Source organism: Cetorhinus maximus, chromosome 1, assembly GCF_964194155.1.
Source record: "Cetorhinus maximus chromosome 1, sCetMax3.hap1.1, whole genome shotgun sequence".
Taxonomy (NCBI): Eukaryota; Metazoa; Chordata; class Chondrichthyes; order Lamniformes; family Cetorhinidae; genus Cetorhinus; species Cetorhinus maximus.
In genome coordinates, this window is record NC_135879.1 from 40893238 (window position 1) to 40916312 (window position 23075).

Genomic DNA, 23075 nt, shown 5'->3' on the forward strand with positions numbered 1-23075 from the left:
TCTGTCTCCAGCCAATTAACACTCAAGAGTGTTAAATAGCTGCAGGGATGCCATAATTGGCAGGGATGCCATGATTGGCAGGGATGTGTTCCTCGCTGACTCTTTGGGCAGCAGGGCAGGAGACCCCACCATTGGAAAAATCCTACCCCAGCAATTGAAGGTGGCCACAGAAAGAGCATTCGTGACCCGGCCAATTGGGTGGTTAATCGGTCTGTAAATCCTTGCAATACTCCCCACTTATCCTCCAAGGAGAAAACAGTGAAGATACTTAAAACAAACAGTGGCATTACTTGGTGTGAAACTAAGACTAATAAATATCACGAGCATTTCTGGTAATAAAAGAAATAGGAGCAGAAGTAGACTATTCGGCCCCTCAAGCCTGCTCCGCCATTCATTAAGATCATGGCTGACGATCTTGTGTTTCGATTTCCACATACCCATCTAAACCCGATAACCTTAGATTCTTGTTAGGCAAGGGAATCAATCTACCTCTGCCTTAAAAATATTCAATGACCCCGCCTCCACCGCCTTCTGAGGCAGAGTGTGCTCAGGAATGTAAGACCTTTCACCTGTTGTATAAAAATATCTGCTTCAAATTTCAAGTCCTAAATACCTGTGCATATTTTTGTATATAGGAAACAACACAAGATTCAGTAATTTTTGGGAATGACTTTGTTGCAATAATATGCACTCTTTTTCAGTTTTTACTGAGTACATGAAAATCTCAGGCTATCAGATTGAAGAAAGTATTTCCTCTGAGACATCTGGAAACCTGAGGACTGCATTACTAGCAGTTGGTAAGAAACAAGAACCAGTGTTTATTATTTGCTATTTATAGTATAGAAGTAGGCCATTCAGCCCAACAGGAGCATGCTGGCGTTTATGATCCACATGGGCCTCCTCCCGCCTCTCTTCTAACACAGCCTATCCTTCCATTCTTAATCCCTCATTTGTTTATTGAACTTTCCCTTAATTGCATCTGTGCTTGTCACTTCAACTTGTGGCTTATTGACTTAAAAGTCATCTCTAACTATCCCATTGCATTAATTGAGACAAATGGCTTACTGATTCCTTTGTGTAAACACTAACAGCCGAAGGTGAGATGTGCAGATAAATGATGTTTGTGTTCTCTTTCAGTGAAGTGTATAAGAAGTGTTCCTGAGTATTTTGCTGAAACTCTTTACAATGCCATGCAGGTATGTTGGAACTATCCAGTTAATTTCACTTATTCGAGAAGCTGAAATTAATTATCTTTGGTAGAACTGTTAAGATAAAATGATCAGCCTCTTACACTCATGTTCTTGAACTAAATGTAGTGTCCACCTTAGTAGGAATAGCAGTTTTAAGATTGTGATACATGAGGCCGCAGATGTGAAATTCAGCAATGCTACCGAGGCCTGGTGCCTCTTTGCTGGGATGTGCAGTGTCACCAGCCACTTCTGGCACAACCTGTTCAAAATGTCACCCGTGTGGGTACCCCTAGTGTGCGCTGGAAGCCTGCGAAGCAGCGCTATCCTGATATTGCACAGTCCAACCAGCTGATGTGATGCCAGGATACCTAAATTGGGCCACACTGGTCTGGCAGCGAATGCTTGCATCACTCTGCAAACAACAAGCACAGAGCTGCAAGATGGGCTGTTGCTTAAAGGGCCAGGCACCTAAGTTGCACGTAAGGTCACTTTAGAGAACTTCTGCTAGTGGCAAAGTGTCTGCGCCCACTCTGGGTTTGTTTTTGAAGGTACTGTGGTGAGTTCCTGGATTTTCCAGGGAGTGTTCTGCATTATGAGAGAATGGGCAGAGGGTTTGATGAACTGTCCACGTGAGGCTGCAGTGGCGGTGCCTCTGCACTTGCATCACAACGGAGGGGACTGTGTAGAGGCTGAGGAGGAGCAAAGTTCTGTGCCTTTCCCTCTGCCAGCTTGGGGCTGAACTCATGCCCCTTGACAGTGACAGGGCGCTATTGGCAGAGCAGCCAGTATTTCAGTGAGCATGCCCATCAGCATGTTTGTATGCTGCCCCACCAAATTCCTCATTGAGCCCTATTTAGCAGAAAATGCGTCAGCTCTCTTTCCATCCTTGGAGCTGTCAAAGAGAACAATCCTTTTTCCCTGAAATAAAGACAAAAATACTGGGAATACTCAGCAGGTCAGGCAGCACTTCTGGAGAGAGAAACTGTTAACGTTTCAGGTTGTGACCTTTGGAACAGTTCAAAGAGCAGTGGCCATTGAGAATCGGTCTGAAAGAAGCATGTATATATAAGAAATAAATTGATGATCTACACCTTAGACACACCTTTCCTATAGGTGCAAGTTTAGAAATTCACTGTCATGATGTGTTACAGCTTGCCCTGAAATTCTTCCTCTGTTTTTACTCCTCCGCTGAGTTGCTGGTTTCTGATCTGAGCCAATGCAAAGTGGGAACTTTCAGGAAGGGAAGCAAGTCTAAGGAGTCTTTAATAAAAACAGAAAATGCTGGAAATCCTCCGCAGGTCTGGCAGCACCTAGAGAGAGAGGAAGAAATAGTGTTATTGTTTCAGGCTGATGCCTTTTCATCAGAAGTCTTTGGTCAGCAATGACCTGGGGACTTGAATCAGGAGTTGTTAGTCATGTTAATGTGACAGTTTTGGGAGCTGGTTCATTGTCTCCTCCTGTACCAGGGGATTTGAACCATGGTTGTAGAGAGAAAAGGACTGGCGTCTAAAGAAGGAAGAAATAGATCAACTTTTCTCCTTTCGCAACTTAATAGTCAAAGGCAGTTTTGACTATTGGAAATGTTGCATTTTGTCCCCTATTTCTGTTGCTGAGTTTGTCACAAAGTTGACAAAATGGCTCTACTACTGAAACTTCTGCAGCTAAAATAGAATGAAATTTTGAAGTATTAGAGCAGTTTGATTTTTCTGTCTCCAAATTCAGTCATTATGTATAAAGACACCTTACAATGCTGCATACAAGTTAACTGATTTAATGGACTAAGTCTTGTTGCAGTGGAACACGATGAGGCTTATACCGTTAGTTACATTTTTCCTGCATCCTTCAGCTCAAAACCTTTTTGTGCCTTAACTTGCTGAAAATGCTGATAATGGCGTGGCAAGGGCAAAGGGGCATCTTGAGTCCTTTGTGGATGGCAGGGCCAACAATCTATTTCCTTAACCAATGAGATTTGAAGATTGTGAAGAAACAAGAAAGATGGAGCACAGTGAATTATAATGGATGAATTGGCTAAATCAGGCCCAAAAGAAGAAATAAAGAGAGGGGAAGAAAGTCAAAGGAAATGTAAGAAAACAACTTGAGATTTTAAAAATTCCTTGAAGGAGAATTTACTACATTTGTGAATGAGACACAGAATCACAGAGTCTTAATGGCACTGAAGGAGGCCATTTGGCCCATCATGTCTGCACCGGCTCTCCAAATGAGCATTATGACCTAGTGCCATTGCCCTGCCTTTTCCCCCGTACCCTTGCACATTGTTTCTATTCAAATAATCATCTAATGTCCTCTTGAATGCCTTGATTGAACCTGCCTCCACCACACTTCCAGGCAGTGCGTTCCAGACCCAAACCATTCACTGTGTGAAAACGTTTTTTCTCACGTCACACTTGCTTCTTTTGCAAATCACTTTAAACCTATGCCCCCTCTTGGTCCTTATACAAGTGGGAACAGCTTCTCTCTGTCTACTCTGTCCAGCCCCCTCATGATTTTGAACATCTCTATTGGTATTAAATTAAATTATTCCCTTTCCAGCCAGAGATGTTGATTGGCATTGCATTGCCAATTATCACGTTAAAAGGGTACTCATGCATTTAATTATCAGCTCTAACTTTTAGCCAACTTTAATGAGCATTTAATCTGCAAGTCCGGCAAGCTCTTAAAAGTAACAGAGATGCTAAGGGCAAGATGCCATCTGTTGGAAGCAGCATAAATCAACCAACATGTTCTGGCGATCCCTGACTCTCAATGCATCCCCTTTAACCCCTCTTGGCTGATTTATACATTACTAAAGGCATGTGTTGTTAATATGCAATTATTTTTTCCAGCAAGATTTGCCCCAATATTACTCAGAAGTTAATATAAACAAAAACATTTCAGTAGAATGCAATTCTTAACAGTTGTTTATCAAGCAAGCATCATATTGGGAATGTTGTTGATGGGGAAGCTCATTTGCAATGTAGCTTTTTGTTTTTGTCAAGTTACTTGTCGTTTCAGTTGGCAGGCATGTTCCAATAGAATAAATAGTAATTCATCAGTGTGCATTTTTTAAAATGATAAGGAAAATTATTCTAACTGGTTCGTACTTGCTTGAGAGTTCTGGTTCTGTATCTTGCTTTACTGTCCAAAATTTAAAGAAATCAGTTGATCAAGCTATAACTTTTTCATTATTTATCAATGTCCAAGCAGTATGTAAACTAGATTTACTTTGATCTTGATAGAGAAGACATTCTTTATAGAGAAGACATTCTTTATTGAGAATACTGCATGAAAGCATGCAGCAGCATTATATTGTCAGATATGGCAAATTGATCGGAGACTGTTAAAAGTAGTTAATTAGATTCATACTTTCTCATTTGTAACTAGGGAGCTGGTACAGATGATGACACACTGATCAGGGTTATGATTTCAAGGAGTGAAGTCGACTTGCTTGATATCCGTGAGAGGTTCTACGCCAACTATGGAAAATCTCTTTGCAATATGATCAAGGTATGACAATGAAACAGAAGGTGCCACTTGGTGATAAAGATTAAAATGAAAACTAGTCAGTGATTTGCACCTCAGGAGTTGCAGCTGCAGATATGAAAGATAGATAAGTAACTAAGTGCAATCTTAAAATAAATAATGCAATTAAGTGTCCTTGTCTGAATATTTAAGTATTTAGAATAAGATACTGGAGTAAAGTTATAACTGATGTCTGTAAAATTATCATTTAACGATTACTGAATTATGGTTCACTCTAGAAGATAGGAATGAATTCAATAACAGAGCTTTTAGGATGTTTGGGATATTCAAGAAAGACACGTGGCAGGACAAGAGGGGACAGTGTTTTATATACAGGATAACTTTGAAATGATAAGAGCTATGTTACTACATTGGCTACTCCTTAGAAGTATGTGGTTGGCCATGAAGTACTTTAGGACATCCTGAGAATATGGAAGGTGCTGAATAATGTTAAGTTTGTTCCTGATGTCTTGGAGCACATAATAAAATAGTCAGGCTTGAATTGGCTCATACACATTGATAGGAGTAACAATGGACGACCGGATTCCCAGAACGGGATAAAGATAATATAACCTGTGAAGGGTTTGTAGGAACAATGATGTGATAGTGAGACATAACTTTAATTGACTCCATATAAAATGGGTATTATAAATGAAAAAGGCCTCTAAACTAGCTTTCTCTGACCCAGTGTTACAGACGTCACTAGGGATAACACTTACCGTGACCACCTCCTTGCATGGAAACAGGACAGCATTAATATTTTAAGTAGCATTATAACCTTTAAATGCTATGAATCACATGATTCAATTTCAGATAATCCAACGATTGCCACAGCAAAGGCACAAGGCCAAACCTTGACTTTGAAAAGGCAAACTGCAAAGGAATGAGAGGAATTGAGAGAAAGTGATTGACAGGTTTTACTGCCATCTCAGTTGAGGAGAAATGGAACCAGTTTAAACTATAATGCTGAATACTGTAAGTGGAATGAAGTTAAACAATGTTCAGAATGGCTGAACAGGACAGTTAAAATGGGAATTATAAAAAAAATATTCAAAGCCTTAGGGAAGAGCGAAGGGATGGTGAACTTTAGGAAGAGTATTTAAAAATAAAGCTGAGATACTAAAGTGCAAAAAGGCCACCAGAATTTGAATAAAGGTAAGCATTACTCGAAAGCATCCGCCAGTAAAATGTGTACAGTAATTTCTTAAGGTGGGTCATTGGCATAAACCTTGAGGATACTCAAAATCCATTTTTATGTTACAGTGGGAATATTGGGATTAACATAGGTGTCAATAACTTTCCCCAGACACTGATTCGCCCTCCTGAGTTTCTGTACATTTCCCAAAGCTTTGGAGAAGACTATCTGCCTGCACTGCAGTTATAAAAGATTAAGGGTATAATACGTTTCGGTTTATATTTATGCATCACCAGATTTTGCTATTTGTGACTTTGCTCACATTTTTCCATTAAAAATGTTGTAGAAGAAACTGTTTTGAGCTCTTGAGATGGATTTTCCCAACAAAAGGTTTGTATGGAAAATTTTCACATGATTTCAATGGAAATATATCCTGTATAGTTCCCTGTTGACTTTCTTTATATAAGCTGTCATTAAACTTGGCTGTGGTCGTGTTCCTATTTAAAAACTGTTATGAGTAGGTGCTATAATTACATGAGATCTCTAATATTGCCAAGAGGAGAGCTTATCCTCCATCAGTACTGGATGTAAATCTAATGCCCAGGGTCTAAAATGATATTTCCTGAACAATTCAGCTTAATTCACACAGATAACCATATGTTTACTCAGCAGGATTGTATTAACAAATTCCTTTTCTTCTTCAGAATGATACTTCAGGTGATTACAGAAATGCCCTCATGAGCATGTGTGGCGGTGAAGATAAATAATGCTCCTTGTGAAGGAATCTATCCCACATACAGTTTTGAGACTTTGTCCTGTATGATTACTTAACCAGATATTATTGTACTGCAGATTTTTTTATGAATGGAAGCTTGTAAAGCATGTGAAAGGATTGATTTTTAACACTTTTAAAGGAGGACTGTGATAACTCCTCATTCTCTGCATGTAAATAACAATTGACCACCGTGGCCCAAACCATCACCTTACGAGATGGAAGGGCTGCCACAGAAATTAACGATTCCTTTCTGATCTCGAAGGCATACATTCTGTTGAGCTTATTAGCTTTGCAATTTAAATAAGCTTGCTATTTCCCATAATCCAGTAGTTAATGCAGCTGCCAACATAAAAGCTTTCTTATAGTCATAATAATATGTCTGTAAAATTTAATGGGTAACTATAAATTTAATGAAAATGTTGTGGGGTAAAAATTGGGCCAATGTGAGACAACTAAGGACCAAACCTTTGGCTTTGCCTTACTCCTGAGGGAGTCAAGTATTTTGATGCATCTATCAAATGAAGGAGACTAAGTAATCAGTATTAAACATGTTCTTGACAGAGTAATTTTTTTTGTCCTGATTGACCTTCGGGATGACTTTCATTGTTTTGCTGCCCTGACCTTTGGTATGAATTTGTATAGAAAGTGTGGAGAATGTTTCTATTAGGGGATGGTATGAAGATCACTGCATCACTGAGTGTTTGGATGGCTGTGGGAAGTTGCTCTGTATGTGTAAAATGATCAGTAGCGAGGCCAATCTTAGCCATATTTGGGAGTATAAGAGCAAACTTTTGGCATCACAGTTTCTCTGCAAGCTATGTTTAAAAGCTCTTTATCCTGTAGACCATGCACTACTCCACCCACCTTCAATTAACATGAATTCTTGCCACAAAGACCTCCTGCAGATGAAATAGCTGTCACTAAAATAATGACAAAATGCCCACTTCTATTCCGACACCATTTGCAACCAAAGATTGTCTTGAGTCTCTCTGGTGTTCCCTGTTAAATCACAGTTTTGTGTTTAGGAAATTTGCCAAGGGCGTTTCAGACCGAACAAGGAAAAACAAGTCCCAGAGACTCAGAATCTTTCTCTAAATGTCTGAGCTATATGTTAATATAAAATAACAGAGTAAATGACTACCCATCAACTTATGGCAATGTTCACCAAGGGCAGGATCTTCGGGTCATCGGGCGGGCATGGCAGGTGGGCCCAGGAGCAGCCGGGAGACAGTCTGCCGCCCGTGATTGGCCCCCAACCGCATTTAATCTTCCCTATTCTGAAACACTCGAAACATAGGAAGCATAAGTATATTTGGGAATTGGGAACCTTATAAAACAAGCAGAAGTGGATATTCTGGAGAAATATTGTTATTGGCCACACAAGCTCAAGCTTCTCAAATTACTGGAAACTGCATTGTTCAGTGTAAGGTCAGATTTTGGAATTGATGGTTACAGGATAGACTGGCTATAAACCATAGAACAGGAAGGTTGTGGAACAGGGAGGTAAATAAGTGTCATTTACAGACAAAATGAATTAGCGGTCTTTTGCATCTTCTAAAGAGCAGAAGGTTAGGATCTGAAACAACCTGTGCGCGTGATGGAGGCAGGTACAATTGGGACTTTTGGTTGGGAATTAGATAAACACCTGAAGAAGAAAGAATTGCAGGGCCACAGGAAAAGGGTGGGGCTGTGGATCCAGCAGCTTTGCAAAGAGCTGGTGCGGACATGATGGGCTGAATGGCCACCTTCTGTGCTGTAACCATTCCGTGATTCTAAGGGGTTGCATCATAAAGGGAAAATCTAATTGCAAATCACCACTTGTAATTCCCCACACAAGTTCTTTTTAAAATGAGTTTAACATTAAAAGTGTCTGGATGGGAAATAAATCATTGACATTTCGGGCTTACATGTAAATTGTATAGAGTACTTTTCTGACAGTACTGCTGGAATTATCTTATTTTCATAGATTAATCCAGTTTCTTAGATCTGTATTCAATGGTTAACTGGGATTAACTGTTTACAACCTTTCTCTGAATCTCCACCATGTTATGTATTCTGAATTCCCTCTAGCTCCATCACGTGTACATTCTGGATGTCACTCTGGACCCGAGTTCATTAATTTTATCTCTTTTTTTCTCCTCTTCATCTCTTGTCTCCTCGACTTCCTCTCAGTGGGTCGTGCAACCTTTCATTTCTCACCACTTGGGTACTTTCTCCTTACCAATCCCTATCCCGATCCAGATTAGCTCCTTTGCTTTCCCACTCGCTGTTCCAAGTTTCATTATTCCTTGAACAAGCCCACAGCTGTGTCTCTTGACATTCCTTGAGGCGGCCATCAGACTGGATCACGTTTCTTTCTCACTGACATTTCTGCCTGATATGATCTCTAGGTGCTATCCTTTGTAACCTCCCTCCTATCTCACTTCACGACTTCAATCATTGCCCCCTCAGACCTTGCCAGAGGATCTTCAATCACCACCCTTCTCCTCATTTCCCTGTAAAATGTCTGTCCACCCAGCACAAGGGGCTTGCAATCCACAGCCTTATTGCTGATGATTAACCAAGACGTTAAACTGAGACACTATATTAGACGAATGAAGAAGACTCCATGGTATTATTCCAAAGATAAACAGGAGTGTTCTCTCCAGTGTCCAGGTTAATATTTATTCCCTCAGCCAATAACATGAAAACAAATTATTGGGTTATTATCACATTATTGTTTGTGTAGCTTTACAGTGTGCAAATTTACTGCTGAGTTTCCTACATTACAACGGTGACTACATTTCAAAATTACTTCATTGGCTGTTGAGAACTTCAAAATGTTCCGAGACCTGGAAGAGATTCTAGAAATTCAAGTTCTTTATGATTACACTGAAATTTTGCTGTTCACTGAAACTTGGCTCATGAAAAATCACAGATGTGGTAAACGTTCAGGAATAAATGTAAACACCTCCCCCCTCTCTCGCATTGGGTAATGGACCTCAGTTATGCCTGATCTTTTTGCGATTGGGCCCCAAAGAAGGAATGGTGTGAAGCACAGTTGGAGGAAAGAGCCTGGGAAATGCAACTTTATATATATTAAAAAAAGCATTTTGAAAGCCTAGGATTTGAGCCACTGCTCAGATAATGATTGCTGTTAACATTGAAATAGTTCTTTTTAAAAATTGCAGCTGAAAATATGGATTTACAATGTACTGAAACTTATGGCAAAATTGATCGGACCCCTATTTTTGTATTTGTTTTTGCGTGTGTGTGTGTGTGTGTGTGTGTGTGCATGTGCATGCATGTATGTGCTGAGACCTGAGTGGAAAGTAGTATTGATTGGCAGCTAAGTTTAGTGATGCTACAACTGCAGAAGGCATACTTCCTCCACTTCTACTGTGACCTCAAACCCAGCAACTGGAGAGCCCTGATTATTAAAATACAGTGGATCTGTAGAAAAGCTGAAGCAGATGTATGGAATTCCCTCTGGATTAGAGTGCTATGTTAGCCCATCAGAAGCAACCCAGATGACAGTCAGTAAACTCTGCTTACAAGATTACATGTTGATGTATCTTATTCCCCAGACTGCAGACACGAGGCCGGATTTTCCTGCCCTGACAGGGCAGGGGCCTGAATCTGGGACCCTGGCCCCATTTCTAGCACCAGCAATTTTCATCAGCGCAGGATAGGTGGCAGGTTGGAAACTGGCAGGCTGCTGTCTCATGTTGCTGGCACCATTGCAGACGTGGGTATTTTGGAGCTTTGGCAATTTTGATGGGGGTGACGGGTTTTGTAGACACTGTAAATCACTCCAGCAGAGAGGTGGCAGGAGCCACGGTTTGGAGGCAGGAATTCATATGAAAGGTCAATACAAAAGGTGTTGCCTCCTTCAGTGTCATTATGAGATGCTATAGCCTGAATTGTATCTGTTTTTACTACAATGATTGACGACAATGCTGTGATTTGAAAAGCGAGTAACCAATAAATAATGTGCTTGCCAGGTTATTATTTCTGACAACCAGCAAGCTGTCAAGGGAAAGAATAGCATTGTGAAAGTGGAAAAGTCTTCGGTTACATTAGAGTAGATTATCCACCGGATAAAGTGTTATTCTGCACTGTACAATTTTGAAAGACTATCCCAGTTTGAAATCCAGAGCTGACTGTGTGAAATGTCTTCATTGCTTTCACTTTTTCCTTTAAGTCCAGCTCAGCCATCTGTTTGCCTGTTTGAAAACTTTGACAGATGTCTGAGCTTCTGGCTGCCTTCAAAAGGCTGTATTGGATTCTACTCAGGATGGTTTATTTACACACATGTTCAGGGAATGTCAATTTGAATGCTCCACTGCCTTCCAACCACTAATGGATCCTGCTGAGCTAGGATTGTTTACGCAGCTGTCCAGGGGAATGTGAGCCTGTTTAGTTTGACAGATCTATTATCCTCTGAAGAGAATAATGATTTCTGGGGCCTATTTAAATAATGCCTGTTTATTTTGACAAAGTTATGAGCCTCTTAAAAGGATAATTGTTTTTAAGTGGATATTCAAATAATATTTGTTTATTTCACAGATTAATGTGTTTTTCAAAGACTCCAAAATTATAGGGCTTGAGTTCTGTTTATAATGGACACTGGGCGAGTGGCTTGGGGGTTAAGGGGAGGGGGTTGGGAGAAGGGTGTGGGGAGAGGCAAGGGGGGAGTTTGTGGATGAGGGGGGCCTCTACCAGATCTGCAGAACTGAGCTGAAGTCTCTGCGAGTGGAGGCAGGCCTTTTAACTTGACCAGCTCAACAATGCTTTACCTCCATCTCTGCCTTAGGCAGCATGCCCTTCTCTAGGCAGTCCCTGCTTCTGATGGATGAAACCCTGCCTGCCCACACTTCCAGGTAAGAGGTTGGGTTACAACATTGGGGAATTTCCTGAGTCCTGATTGTCACTTCAAACATGGAAACCTGGTTGTTTACATGTGCAAACACGATATAAATCCTGCATTAGAATTTTGCAAAAGCTGATTGTGGTATGAAAGGTATTGAGATTGCATTGCATTTAGTGAGATGCAGTATTATTTTGGCACCTTGAAATGACTGATCTTCACCACTACCAGATCGACCGCAGCTCTCCAATGGCCAGAGACAGGATCACTGTGCAGTGATGGTTTGAGATGGAGCTGGTGAGGTCATCGCTGTCAGATAGAGGGCTGACAAGGGATCAGGGCACATGCCGATGACCTCTGTGTGGGAGAAAAAGTGTATTCGGCGGGTGCAGTGTAAGCCAAGTGGGCATGTGGAACTATTCCTGACACCTGGCTGGTCGGCACCTTACAGTGAGCGTTGATTGAGTTAATAACCAACAGAGTGAGTGAAAAGGATGACATGAGTGACTATCATCGTCCAACCAATCTCAGTTTGGAAAGGCAAGACTTCACCTAAAGAATGAGGGGGTTGGAATCAGCAGTCTCTTTTCTCATGTACTCAACGGGGAAGGACGTATGCAAGAGCAACAAAAACCTGCATTCATACAGTGCCTTTAATGCAGGAAAATGTCCCGATACTCTTCACAGGAATGAAATCAGAAATGACAGAAAGCAACATGGAACCAATGAAGGAGATAGTGGGAGGGATGACTAAAAGTTTGGCTAAAGAGGTAGGTTTCAAGGAGCATATTAAAGAAGGAGAGAGGTATATAGGGGTGGCAAGATTTAGAAAGGAATTCCTAAAACTTGGGGTCTTGATGGCTGAAGCCATATCTACCCCTGGTAGGACAGGGAGAGTAGGAGGTGTGTAAGGCCAAAGTTGGAGGAATGGAAAGCTCAAATCACCCCTTATCCTAAATTCTAGGGAATACAGTCTGGTTTGTTCATCCTTTTCACATACGTTAACCCTTGGGGCACAGGCATCATTCTAGTAAATCCACACTACGCTCCCACCAAGACAAATGCATTCTTCCAAAGATGTGCCCTGGTTAATATAAGCCAATGAGCACAGGGGTAATAAGTAAGTGGGACTCGGTACAGTCAGCGTTTGGGCAGCAGTGTTGAATGAGCTCAAGTTTATGGAAAGTGGCAAATGGGAGGGCCACCAGGCGAACATTGGAATAGTCAAGTCTGGAGGTAATAAAAGCATAGATGAGGGGTCCAGCATCAGATAAGTTGTGGCAATGGCAGAGACTGGTGAATTACAGAGGTGAAAGTAGGTGGTTTTTGTGATGAAGAGGTTATGGAGTCTGAAGCGCAAGCCACAGAACTGAAGCAAAGGCCTACTTATTCTCTGATCGTTAGTATCAGTCTTAGTTCTTGTTCCATTTGGACAGATTGTCAGAAAACCTGGGAGAGCTGCCAGTCCTCATCTAGTCTGAAATCTGCGATAATTATTAAATGCGCTTTACCACCCCAATTATAACAGATTACCAGTGTAACGTTTAATTTTAGTTGATGCTGGTCCATGGATTCATAGGGTAGAATTTTCCGCTTGGTGTGCAGGCATACACCTGACGTGTTCGAACGTGAAACAGTGCGCAATGATGTCGGGCGAGTGTCGTGTGATATTTCGGTCGGCAGGCATGTGCGAGAGTCAGCAACGGGCCTGCCGACAATTAAGAGGCCTATTAAGACCATTAAAGTAGCAGTTGACGGTGATTTTTCGCTGCCCATCCAATGTTACGTTTGGCAGGCGGACAAATCGGTCAGGCGGCCTTTGCATTTTTGAGGAAACCTCATCCAAGGGTGGGATGAGGTTTCTGTTATTAATTAAAAAAAAGGATTAAAATGTTTTGAAAAAATTTTCATCACCCATGTGTTGAGGCATCTCATTCTGTCGCTTGGACATTTTTTTTAACCGATCTTACGTTCTGTTTTTATTGGTTTTAAATTTGTCAGCTCCCTGAGGCAGCTTTCCTTTCGTGTTCCCCTGTGCCCATGCTGAATTCAGCGCTTGCCCTCCTCCTACCCCGACTCTGGCAGCACTGAGCCTTTCAGTGTGGGTTTCACACAGGCTGGCTGTTAATTGGCCAGCCAGTGTGAAATCGCAGTTGGGGGCCAATTGTGGTCGACGATCTGTTCCCAGGCCACCCCCAGGCCCGCCGATTGTGGCTGCCCGCTGACCCTGTGTCAGCATATTTTGTAAAGTTGTCACTATAATCAATAAATGAATACCTACTTTCTGCCCTGAAGCGCATGTTTCTTGGCATATAAAGAACCCCTTCTGCAGTTGTGTGCTGGTTTCCTCTTTAAAAAAAATGTATTCTGGAAAATCTGTTGCTATTGAGTGCCAGAATCAAGCAGAAGAATTACAGAATGGATTCTACTATAATCAGGGTCATGAAGAATCACTTTGAGAGCAGGGAATTGAGAAATTAGATTAATTATTCCTGAGAGTTCCCAAGTTATAGATTGGACCTATCACGGACCTGCAAAAAGTGGATGTGTACAGGTACAAACTAGTTTTGCAAAGCACTTTTCTTCCATGTTGCTAATAACAATGCCTTTGGTGATTTTGGTTTCTGCTTATAAAAATGTCAAATTTTGAACTTTAGCTCTGACAATATTGACAACAAAAATGTTTCTCCATGCACACAAGTGGGTTTCTTTATGCAACTCCAGAATTTTACATGCAGATTAATTTATCACGCAACCATTTTGCCAAATCAACTTGCCCACTATGAGGAAAGATAATTTACTTAATTTTTTATCTTGATATTTAATGTAGGAATACTACATGTTTTGCTTACTCTGTGCTACACAAGCCTTAACACAGCATTTCCAAGGAACCAATCAAAAAATGTGTCTCCAGATGTGTCTTTGCCAAGAATTCTACCAGCAGTCATATAGATATATGTATGTGCAAATTGAATCAGCTAATCATGAAACCTTGGCCATTCAGCCGCTATTGCTGGTCTTATCAGACATAGAGGTCACTTGCAAGATGTTTCAGAATTTGCAGAAGTGGTCAGTAGGCCATTGGCAAACATTGTGCAAAATTTGCAGAACTCAACTCCACACCTTCATCATTTCCATATCTAATGACACAAACCCCCCACACACAATGATTCACTGTTAGACAATATTATTAGGAGGCAGGATTTTATTGGAGAAAGAATGGTGATGCTAACAGCATTCAGCATTATTTACGTGGCAATTGAACAACAGCTTCCAGTGATTGTACATGCACAATTAAATGTATAGATCAGAATTCCCCCTATTCTTCAAAGTCTGAGTGATAAGGGGATCTCACTGAATAATTAACTATTCAAATACCTGGGGCGATATGTAGTTCCTGTACCTACTTGATATATATGCACTAACCTCTCCTGAAAATGTTAGGGCTTGTCCGTTCCAGTGGTTGGCACAGAACTCATCATAAAGTGGGTGCAAATGGGAATGTGGTGTTGAGGGGGAAATAAGCTGCCAAGTTTTTTCCTTTAACATATACAGCAAGATCACATCAGCATTCAGTCTTGGGCTAATAAGTGGCGAGTGAAATTCATGCTACCCAAGTGCCAGGCAATGGCCATCTCCAACAAGAGAAAATTGAACCATCCCACCTTGGCATTTAATAGTATTAACATCACTGAATCCTTCAGTATCAACATTCTGGGGTTACCATTAGTCAGAAACTTAACTGGGCCAGCTATATATATATATACCTGTACTGTGGTTACAAAAGCAGGTCAGAATCTGTGAATTCTGCAGCTAGTATCTCACCACCTGATTCCCCAAAGCTTATCCACCATCAACAAGGCACAAGTCAGGAGTATGATGGAATACTCTCCACTTGGAGTGCAGCTCCAACAACGAGTTTTTCCAGGTAATTCTGTTTTTGTTCAAGAAACTTGACACCATTCAAGACATTGCAGAACACTTGATCGGCACCAAATCCACCGCCTTAAATATTAACTCCCTCCACCACCGGTGCACAGTGGCAGCAGTATGTAACATCTACAAGATGCACTGCAGCAACTCGCCAAGACTTCCTCAACAGCACCTTCCAAACCCCCAAACTCTACTACCTAGAAGAACAAGGGCAGCATGGAAACACCACCAGTTGCATGTTCCCTTCCAAGTCACACACTTTCCTATCTTGGAGATATATTGTCATTCCATAACTGTTGCTGGGTCAAAACCCTAGAACTGCCTCCCTAATATGTCTGTGATGTACCTACATCACATGGACTGCAACGGTTCAAGAAGCACCTTCTCAAGGGCAATTAGGGATGGGCAATAAATGTTGGCCAGCAATGCTCGCATCTCATGAATGAGAAAAAAAAATGTTTTTTTTTTAACAGGTTAACATTTTACTTAAGGGTGCAAAAGCACCAGAGAGGGAACAGAAAATATTCATAGGGAGGAAGAACTTCAGTTACATGGATAGATTGGAAAAGCAGGGGCTATTGTCCTTGGAGAAGAGATTAAGAGGAAATTTCATAGAGGTGCTCAAATCATGAGGGGTCTGAATAGAGTGGATGGGGAGAAAATGTTCCCATTGGCAGAAGCGTTGACAACCAGGGGAGATTGATTGAAGGTGATTTTCAAAAGAAGAAATGGCAACATGAAATCTTTTTTATGCAACAAGTGGTTGAGATCTGGAATTCACTGCCGGAGAGTGTGGTGGAGGCAGATTCAAATTGTGGCTTTCAAAAGAGGATCGGACAATTATCTGGAAAGAAAAGAATTGCAGTGTCAAATGGTCAAAGGCTGAGGAGTGGAACTAGGTGAGTTGCTCTTGCAGAAAGTTGGCATGAACACGACAGACTGAATGGCCTCCTTCTGTGCTGCAACTATTTTATAATTCCATAACCTACCTATAAATTAAACTAGATCAAAATAATAAATGAAAATGTTGCAACCTGTAAGCTAAGCATGTGGGAGAGGAAACCCAGGACAGAGCTTGAACTTGAGTGGAGACGGCAGCAGGGCCAGGAAGGAAAATCGTGGGTCCTGGTGTCTCTCCTATTTCCTAGTCCCTTGTTCCACGTGCCTACCCCCCTGCCCCCCCCCCCCACCCCCCAACCCTCCCACTCAATCATGCATGATATATTTTTCCCCTTTCAAGATTCACCAATCAATGCACCAAACAATTACAGTAAGTTCCTAGCAAAATGACAACACCCATTGTTGGCACTGGTTACAAATATTGTCTGATATATATGCAGCCTGGGCCATTAATATCAAGAGCAGCAATGATTTAATACGGTGTTAGTTTGTGTGCACTCTATAGATTACCCGCCACAATGCAATGTCATGCAATGTTGTTAACTTCATAGGAAAATATCCTGTTAGTTATATATAACACTGTGCAGATGATAGCACTGATTATGGTGACTGCCTCATCCCCCATTAACATGTTCTGTACATTGCACCATATGGACACGGTGACAGTAAATTCATATTTGGAGAAAAGATTTAATATTTGCAACCCAGATAAACTGCACAAGATCTCTTCCATTCTGTATAAGAAATAAAAGACTTTCTCCTGCCTGCATTCATGACATTATTCAAAGTAATTATTTCAAGAAAAGGGTGTAATTGGATTTTATTTTATCAGTAATCTCACAGGGTAGAAAGATCAAATGACTCCTGAGCAACGAAGTGGAATTATTGAACAACATAAGTCTTCACTGTCAGTGAGAAACATTGAACCCTCAGGTGTCTCTGTGCGACACACTTTTAAGAGACCGGAGGCAAAGACTGAATGATTCATAACTGTGTCTGTGTTTTCTTGATCAGCAGTTCTGAAGATCCTGCTATTGCTGCTTCTCACTACAATATATATTCTCACTACAATATATATTTTCAATATCTACTATGCAACACAACTTTATTATGATATTTCATTCCTCAAAAAACTTATAACAGCACCAAGATAGAGTGGGATAATAAATAAGTAGACAAAAGGACAAGATCGAAATTAATGAAAAAGACCCTTGAGAATCACGTGCAGTGTAAAACAACACTAAGAGCCCATTACACACTCCTGTCCTAGCAATTTTGCTCCACAAAGCCTGCTCACAGTAAACTTCCATTGGCAACAAAATAAACAGAACTCCAGCCATGATTCCATCCTTTGTTCACAAGATAATTATGCACAATAAAGGCCATGTAGCACAGTCCATCTCATCCACCCAGAATGACACATGAACATATGTATTAGGAACAGGAGTAAGCCATTTGGCCCCTCGAGCCTGTCATTTGATAACATTATCTATATTAGTGCAGTGGCTCCAAATCAAAAGTATTTAATTGACTGTAAAGTGATTTGGAACATCATGAAAGGTGCTGTATAAGTGTTGGTTTTGTCTTTCTTTCATTACACCTGCATGCAGTAGGCAGAGCGACTATAGCAATGGTGAAATTGGAGGTCCAATGCTGATTCTGCAAGGATAATTAATCACAGAGCAACCAACTGACGTTAGGAAAGTGGCTACAAAAAAAAAATCACTATATTTACAAAACAACGCAACTCTGTAGCTGATACAACCTTACCTTTCTGACTTCTCTGGAACCAACCCACAATGTGCCATAAATGGCATCTGCCCCTTTTACACTAATGGCACTATCAACTGGATTTGTCAACCAGACAACTACCAGCACCGCAGGAAAAATGGAGATTAAATTATTGATCTGAATGTTTCAGAGAAGAATGATACATGGTACAAAAATTCAATACGGCCTTAATTCAAGATTTGGATTGTTTCCACTTCCCCTTCCCCCAGAAGCTGTCATACAAATTGTGTTTTACACTGTGAATTTACAGCCTATCCACAAGTTCCATATGATGCTGCATTACATTTGTGCTAAATGTGCAAATAGTACTTTTTTAAAATTCTAATGATTGTTTGGGGTGTGAGAGAAACAGACAAATTAAGTCGAAAAATGTAATTAATAAATAAAAAACTCCAACAGCAAAAAAAAAGTGTGACAGCAAAATCCTGACAGAAATCATTTCTAGAAACACTTAAGTCATAGGATTAGGATCCTATAAAGGCTCTTTATGGTAAAAGCGCTTTATGCTGTTTCTCTGGGATTTCAATGGAGTTTTTTTTTGCCAATGTTACAATGGATGATTGGGAATCCTCCCCTCAGAGAAATTTGTTAATTTGGAGTAGAGATTTGGAAAATCTCTAAAGTAATCTCTTGGTGACAAATAGAGATTTCATTCCCAGGCTTTGCAATAGTAACAAAACGGGCAACAGTAAGTCAACACCCTGTCTCCCATCACTCCCGGTTTTTACTTTCTTACATTTATTTTGATGAGGCCCAAGTTTCTCAAGCCTTTGGTACATCAACATAGCATGTCATCAGAACTGTGCCTACTTTAGGGCATAATGAAAATTTGGACTGCTATTTATAGGCTGGTTTAAATTCTAAAGAGAATCTTGAGAACTGTACAGTATTTAATTTTGTGGTGTTAAACCTTAAAATTGCCACCTCCGCCCAGTGCCTGGGTGAGGGGGATGCACACAGTACTAATCACTGGGGCCTGGGCCTTCAGGGGAGGGGAGCAAAGGCTGCCCAGGCTCAACTCTCAGCTTTTGCTTTACCGGCAGCACTGCCCCTCTGCACAGGTGGGTGCATAATGCCAAAAGCCATTCTCAAATGGGGAGGCCTGAGGAGCTCCTGTTTTTGTGCCTCAGACTTCATCAAAATATAAATGGTGCTGCAGTTGGAGCCTGAACACGTTACTGCTCCAATTTTCATATAAATTGGGTTGGATCATGGGCGCCTGAAGGAGGAAAGGGTGGACCTCAGATTCTGTGATCAAGGTTTGATGGGGAATTAGGCATTGAGATCAGGATTATTTTTGGAGATCATTTGGAAGATTATAGGCCTCAGTGGGGCTCCAAAGGGTGATAGGAGGGCTTTCAAGTTTGGAGCTGAGTGGGGAGAGGGGTCCTGGAGGTCAGGGCCGCGAGGGAGAGGTTGGAGGCCTTGCGACCGGGACTGACAATGATTTTGTTAAGTACTTTGTTTACTTATGTACTGTATACAGTTGGTTTTCCTGAAGGTAACCAGCATTGGCGCTAGCTATACCAGGGAAAAGTCAAAGTTGTAACAAAGTCAAGAAGCAGGTATTAGGCTCCTTATGTGCAAACTCAAATTGTATGCTTTAGATATGTGTATATTAGGACGCCTCTTGTTTGTCCTTGCCTACTATAGCAGGTGGTGTATTCTTCCTGTCCATCATTTTGTATCTTAAGAGGCCTCTTTGCCCTTAAAATTGTGCATTACAATGTTTCCCCCATCAACACTTTGACGGTCAGATATATGCCATTTTTCAACCTGCTTAATTTATTTTTAAACTCACCATTCATATGAGCTTGGCATCAAGTTATTGAATTTTTTTGGCAGACTAATTGTGCACACACTTAATGATGGTCTGCCTGGCATTAGTATAATTGGTAAAATCAGACAGGTAACTTTCTCTACACTGCCGGAACATGAAGATGCTATCAAAGTACTGCCCATCAAAACTGAGCTTGTCCATTTGGTTGGTGCATCTACAGCACAATGTTTAAATAAACCTTTGTATATTGTAAATGGTAAAAAAAATAAAATATAGAAGCTATATGATGCACAGCAGAAGAACTGATTGCATGAGCTCAGCTTTGTGGCTGGTTTTGATTGATTGAAATGATAAGGTGATAGGGGCAGCAGATGGCAACGATTATCCTGATTCTGGAACCCGGCTGCTGTCCCTGATTTGACGGAGCTCCTTGGCATGGCATCCTAATTGGTCACTTCCAAGGAGATCTACCCAACAGGCGGCCCAGTGGCGTTACATTTTCTGAACTGTAAGAATCATTTCCCTGCATGCTACATTTTAAAATCAATCCTTTTAATTTCTTAAATCAATATTTTTTTGTTATTGACCCGGGAAATAAATCATTCAAACCGTGGCCCCACCTGGGATTTGTGATTCTCTGGCCTTGAGCTAAACTGCGGGTTGTTCTTGAAAACATTTTTCTTAATGTCAGCCGCATAAAACATGTTGTTCACTCTCAAACAGGAAATCATTAGTCATGGTGTTACATACGAACACCCGGGGCTTGTCCAGCTCCCCTTCCACCTGCAGAGGCCACAAGCAACTCAGATGAAGAGGATGCAGCACTGCAGCTGCCTTGGGTCAACGCTACAGTGATGCAGGTGAAGTGGATACATAGGGCCAGATTTTTCCCGTTGGCGTGCAGGGGCGGGACCTGCACGCCAACACGTAAAATGACATGCGGTGACATCGGGCGAGGGTCCCTACGTCACTGCGCATCATTGCGATATTTCGGTGGGCGGGTGTGCGATGATCTCCGATGCACGCCCGTCATTGATGAACGGGCCACGTAAGGCCCTTGTGGCACCAATTGACGGTGATTCTTCGGGGCCCGTGTGATCTTCGGGTCATTGCACGGACGCAATGGGCAGGCGGGTAGGAGATGTTTGTATAAACCTCATCCCCGGGGTGGGGGTGGGGGGAGGATAAGAGGGGCGAGTGGGGTCGCGAGTGTGCTCTGTCAAATGTTTAATTTGGAAAGTTACTGATACTTGCCTGTCTGAGCTGAAATACTTCAAAACTCATACCAGCTGCTTGGACTGGACTCACAACCTTTATCAGCACTTGTTTTTGGTCCTGTAGGTTTCAGGAAGCCTTCACTTAGCCTGGGAATGGGAGCTGAATTGTCTACTGGAGGCACCTCCTCTGAGGAAGAAGGGAAGTCTAGAAGGGGGAGGAGGCCAGGAGTGCACATTCAGTCCCCAGGGAAGCCACCTTTAGGAGGACAGGCGCAGGCACAAGGGGGGGGCAGGGCCAACAGGAAGTCCAAGGTGGAAGGGGCTGCAGAAGACGCCACTATCCTGCTGCCAGGGTTTAATGGCAGTGAAGCAGCTACCTCAATATGTCTGCGGTGCTGTGCCGAAGGAGACTCCATCTCTCAAGGGAGACAATCAACTATATTTGTCAGATGATTGGGCCTGAGATCTCCGCTAACTGTGTGGGCGGACACCTCATGCCAGTGGCTCTAAAGGTCACAGCTGCCCTCATCTTCTATGCATCTGGCTCCTTCCAGGGGTCGGTGGATGATCTTTGTGGTGTCTCCCAATCAGCTGTCCACACTTGTGTCAAGCAGGTTACATACACTCTGTTCAGGCGTGCATTGACCTTCATCCACTTCCGTTGAAACCAGGCAAGTCAGACACAGTGATCCAGAGGCTTCGCGGCCATTGCTGGCTTCCCCCGTGCCCAGGGTGCAATAGACTGTACACATATGGCCATCAAGGCGCCAGCAGGTGAGCCCGGTGCCTTCGTCAACAGGAAGGGCTTCCACTCCATGGACGTGCAGATAGTCTGTGATCACAGGATGCTGATTCTACAAGTCTGTGCAAGGTACCCAGGCAGCTCCTATGATGCCTTTATCCTCAGACACTCCCAGGTGCCGGGGCTCTTCAGTGCTCCAGCCCGGCTGGATGGATGGCTGCTGGGTGACAAGGGCTATCCCCTCAGAAGGTGGCTGATGACGCCTGTCCACCATCCAAGAACAGAAGCTGAGCAGCGGTACAATAGGAGCCACGCCTCCACAAGGGCTGTGGTGGAGAGAGCCATCGGTCTTCTCAAGATGCGCTTCCGATGCCTGGACTGCTCAGGGGGCGCACTCCAGTACCCCCCAGGTCGTGTTACACTGATAGTGGTTGCATGCTGCGCTCTCCATAATCTTGCGCTGGAAAGGGGTGACGCTGTGGACGATGAAGATGTCGACGCAGTGGCTGCGGCTCCACACGATGGGTCCAGCAGTGAGTCCGAGGATGAGCACGCATAGGGAAATGCTGAGGGGGTAAACGCTGACCCGGGCATACTCCAAGGAGGCAGGAACACCCGGGAGGCTTTAATCCAACAAACCTTCAGCTAGCACACCACATATGGACCTCCAGGATAATCCTGGGCTGCAGGCGCTATACTCAATTTCTGAGTGCAAAATCTGCCTGGATAGGAACATTAACTAAGGGCTTTGTCAATAAAGCTCAATGTCACACAACTCACTCGTAACATTATTGGTAACCATCTGTCTGCAGAAGAAGAGGCACCCTCAGTCATGGTGACATGTCTGAATTTAATGGTATAACAAAAGGAACTTAAGAGAACAAAATGACAAAGGTGTTCAACATCACACCAACTCATAAAGACCTCATTGCGGGCCAACACAAAAGCACCAGTATAATACAAGCAAAATACTGCGGATGCTGGAAATCTGAAACAAAAACAAAAATTGCTGGAAAAACTCAGCAGGTCTGATGGCATTGGTGGAAAGGAAGACAGAGTTAACGTTTCGAGTCCGTATGACTCGAACGAGACCTGGGTGTCCTCGTACACCAGTCGCTGAAGGTAAAAGCACCGGTAGCTGAGAACTTGGAAAACAGTGGCAGAATCGGACAGAGTCAGCATGGATTTACGAAAGGGAAATCATGTTTGACAAATCTACTGGAATTTTTCGAGAATATAACTAG

General features: G+C 42.2%; 1 protein-coding gene across 2 annotated transcripts in view; it reads left to right on the top strand.

Moving 5' to 3' along the window:
- LOC144679595 (annexin A5-like) overlaps positions 1–7185 on the top strand; it is a 131830-nt gene extending 124645 nt beyond the window's left edge. For both annotated transcript variants that reach the window (XM_078540150.1, XM_078540142.1), the window contains exons 10-13: positions 702–797; positions 1138–1196; positions 4572–4694; positions 6549–7185. In XM_078540150.1, the coding sequence (XP_078396276.1) occupies positions 702–797; positions 1138–1196; positions 4572–4694; positions 6549–6611 (341 nt within the window). In that variant the 3' untranslated portion in view covers positions 6612–7185. The remainder of the gene's footprint in view (positions 1–701; positions 798–1137; positions 1197–4571; positions 4695–6548) is intronic.
- The last annotated feature ends 15890 nt before the right edge of the window (positions 7186–23075 follow it).